Source organism: Lactuca saligna, chromosome 8 (genome assembly GCF_052625555.1).
Source record: "Lactuca saligna cultivar CGN05327 chromosome 8, ASM5262555v1, whole genome shotgun sequence".
In the NCBI taxonomy this organism is placed as follows: Eukaryota; Viridiplantae; Streptophyta; class Magnoliopsida; order Asterales; family Asteraceae; genus Lactuca; species Lactuca saligna.
This window is the reverse complement of record NC_136424.1, coordinates 244478461-244481891: the sequence shown is the minus strand read 5'-3', so window position 1 is coordinate 244481891 and position 3431 is coordinate 244478461. Positions and strand designations below refer to the sequence as shown.

At 40.1% G+C, this 3431-nt stretch overlaps 1 protein-coding gene across 1 annotated transcript; it reads left to right on the top strand.

Moving 5' to 3' along the window:
- Nucleotides 1-782: 782 nt before the first annotated feature.
- LOC145010571 (uncharacterized) lies at nt 783-1752 on the top strand. The gene is made up of 2 exons (XM_078969098.1): nt 783-1023; nt 1256-1752. The coding sequence occupies exons 1-2, from the start codon at nt 783-785 to the stop codon at nt 1750-1752; spliced, it is 738 nt and encodes a 245-aa protein (XP_078825224.1).
- The last annotated feature ends 1679 nt before the right edge of the window (nt 1753-3431 follow it).

Here is a 3431-nt window from a genome sequence, read left to right as displayed (position 1 = left end):
CAAATTTTATAAAGTTTTTAAGCTTTAAGATTTATAAATTTGGATTTTTGGCTGTTTAGAGTTTTTGGAACATTGATTGATATTCAACAACATGTTGAAGTATAATTAGAATGTTTTAATTTATTTTTAGAGTTTTATACCCTATTTCAATTATAACAAAGCTTGAAGCTTTATTCTAATTATAGTATTGGCATTTCCTATTGTAGCTAAGCAACTTACTAGAATTGTAAGTATCAAGTATATTAGTCCTAGACCTTAGTTGGATCCTAGTTTATGCAAGATTTTTGACCTAATTTATACTACTAGGTCATGACATGTTGTGCATGAATGGTTATTATAAAGATGCATGAGTCCAAGAATGACCTGAATTGGCAGTTGTCACAACAGTAACCTCAACATCCAATACACCCAAAGATAGCCCATAACCCCTTCAATTCCCAATGCTAACCTCATCAAATTACAATACATGGTCGATCAAGATGGAAGCTATTATGGATGCCCATGGGTTATAGGATACCATCGAGCCACCAACCGATGTGGTTGTGGATGAGAAAAGAAGCAAGCAAGCTCGAGCCTTCATCTTTGAATCAATCCCAAAAGAGATGCTTGCACAAGATGCTAAAAAGAAGACATCCAAAGAAGTGTGGGACTATCTAAAGTCATGGTATGTAGGTGCAGAATGAGTCCAGAAAGCAAGACTATGGGTGTTGAAAATTGAATTTGAAGGACTTCAAATGAAAGACACATAGACCATAGATGATTATGCAGGGAGGATATCAGCCATGATCTCAAAATTTAGGAGTGTAGGGGCATTATTGGAAGATGAGGAATTGGTGATAAATCTATTTGATATTGTCTTAAAAAGATTTATAAATCTTGTGGCTTCAATTGAACAAAGTTCAGACATCGAGAATATGCCATTCAAGGAGGCAATTTGGCACTTAAAGGCTTATGAAGACTGGCTTCGACTCCGGAAGACAAAATCAAGTGTTGATAATACTTTGTTGCTTGCAAAATCGGAAGGTTCCTCTAGTCATCATAGTCCAAGCAAGACCTAGGGTTGGGGAGAGGTGCAAGTAGTGACAGAGGTGGAAGAGGCAGTTCACAGGTCGGGGGTCGACTCGTGGATGAGGCGGACGTTCTGGTCGTAGTTCATGTCAGGAGGCAGATAACTCCAACCAGAGGCCATGAGAAAAAATCCATATAAGATGTTTTGGGTGCCAAGAACTTGGTCATTATGCTTCTAAATGTAAAGCCAAGAAGCAGCAAGATCAAGAGGTGAACTTAGATGTAGATGAAGATGGACCTGCTTTACTGTTAACTGTACACGGAGAAGAAAATACATGTATGGTCCTTCTGAATAAGGAGAAGGTGTATCTGAACCAGTTAAAGGAAAGAGAAGATAGCATCATGTGGTACCTAGACAATGGGGCTAGTAACCACATGATTGGTTATAAAGACTTATTTGCAGAACTAGATGAAAAAGTGACTAGACAAGTAAGACTTGGAAATGGGTCTAAGGTTCCTATCAAGGGGAAAGACAATCTACTGTTTGATTGCAAAAATGGTGATCAATTTTTCATCCCAGATGTGTATTATATCCCAGCCTTGCATAGCATTATAATTAGCTTGGGACAGATGACTGAAGAGGGATATGATATAGGAATGAAGAGGAATTTTATAAGGATTTATGATGAAGCTGGATGCTTGATCATGAAGGTACATAGGTCAAAAGTAGACTTTATAAGATAAAACACACACCTAAGAAGCCTACATGCTTATCTATGAGTATGCTTGACGACTCATGGTTGTGGTATGCATGAATGGGCCACACGAATTTCAGAATGTTGGAAGAAATGACACAGAAGCAGATGGTGATTGGAATACCTCTCCTATCTCATCCAGCACAGGTGTGTGAAGGATGTATTGTAGCTAAGCAACCTAGACAGAGTTTTCCAAAAGAGGCCCAATGGAGAGCTAAGGAACCACTCCAATTGTTACACGCGGATCTCTGTGGACCCATCACACCTGCAATAAAGGGTGGCAATCAACACTTTCTACTAATTGTATATGACTATTCCCAATACATTTGGGTGTACCTGATCAAAACCAAAGATGAAGCTTTTGGCATGTTCCATAAGTTCAAACTACAAGTAGAGAAAGAAAGCAGCTATAAGATCAGGATGCTAACAACCGACCGTGGGGGCGAATTTAACTCCAATAAATTCTTGAAGTTTTATGAAGAAGCTGGAATATGATGTCAATTGACGACTCCACACAAGCCCCAGTAAAATGACCTTGTGGAACGTTGCAATCAAACAGTTCTGGAGATGATGAGGTCGTTGCTCAAAGCCATGACGATGCCAGATCAGTTCTTGGGTGAAGCGGTGAGACACTTGGTGTATTTGTTGAATCGAACTATAACAAAGGCACTCAACGACGCGACTCCATATGAGGCTTGGAAGGGTTCAAAGCCTTCATTTGCACACATTAAGGTATTTGGGTGTGTGGGCTTTGTCAAGAAATTACGGGGGTTATCCAAGCTAAGTGGTCGAAGTGAGGCTATGGTCTACTTAGGGATGGAAGAAGGAACAAAGGGGTATCGACTTTTCAATCCTAGGAATCGCCGAATTGTAATTGTAAGCAATGTGTTTTTTGAAGAGTCAAAAATGTGGGCGTGGACTGAAGATACAATACATGAGCCACTTACTACACCCTACTTGACCAATAATATAGTTAATGTTCTGGCCCAAACTCAACCGGCCTAAGAACATATGAAAGCGGATGATTCACATCCAATACCCTTGACGCTGTTACAAAATAACATGTAGGAAGACTCACTCGTTGGAATCTCGCAGTCTTCACCTGATAGTGATCCCCGATTAACACCTCTAGGCCAATACCCTGGTAACTACGAAGACCCGCAGAGCAACCTCGTTCGATGATACCCCAAAAAAAGGGTTTTGCTCAATCAATGAAATTTATTGGAATACAGAGAGAATGGATGAAGATAAGGTACAGAGGCTGTATGAGTGAAATCAAGAACTGTTGATGATCGATGACGAACCCACAACATTTGAAGAAGCATCAATTGAAAGAAATTGGAGGCTAGCTATGGAAACGGAGTTGAGATCGATCGAGAAAAACAATACCTCAGTTTTAACCAAATTGCCACCAAACCGAAAGGTAATTGGGTTAAAATGGGTATTCAAGTTGAAAAGAGATGTAGTAGGAAATGTGATCAAATACAAGGACCGACTAGTCGCTAAGGGGTATGTTCAAGAAAAGGGATGCTTTCACACCGGTGGCTCGTTTGGAAACTATAAGGCTAATCCTGGCACTGGCGACAAGAGAAAACGGGCTTGTACACCACTTAGATGTCTAGTCTGCATTTCTACACGGTGACCTCAAGGAGGAGGTGTATGTCTCTC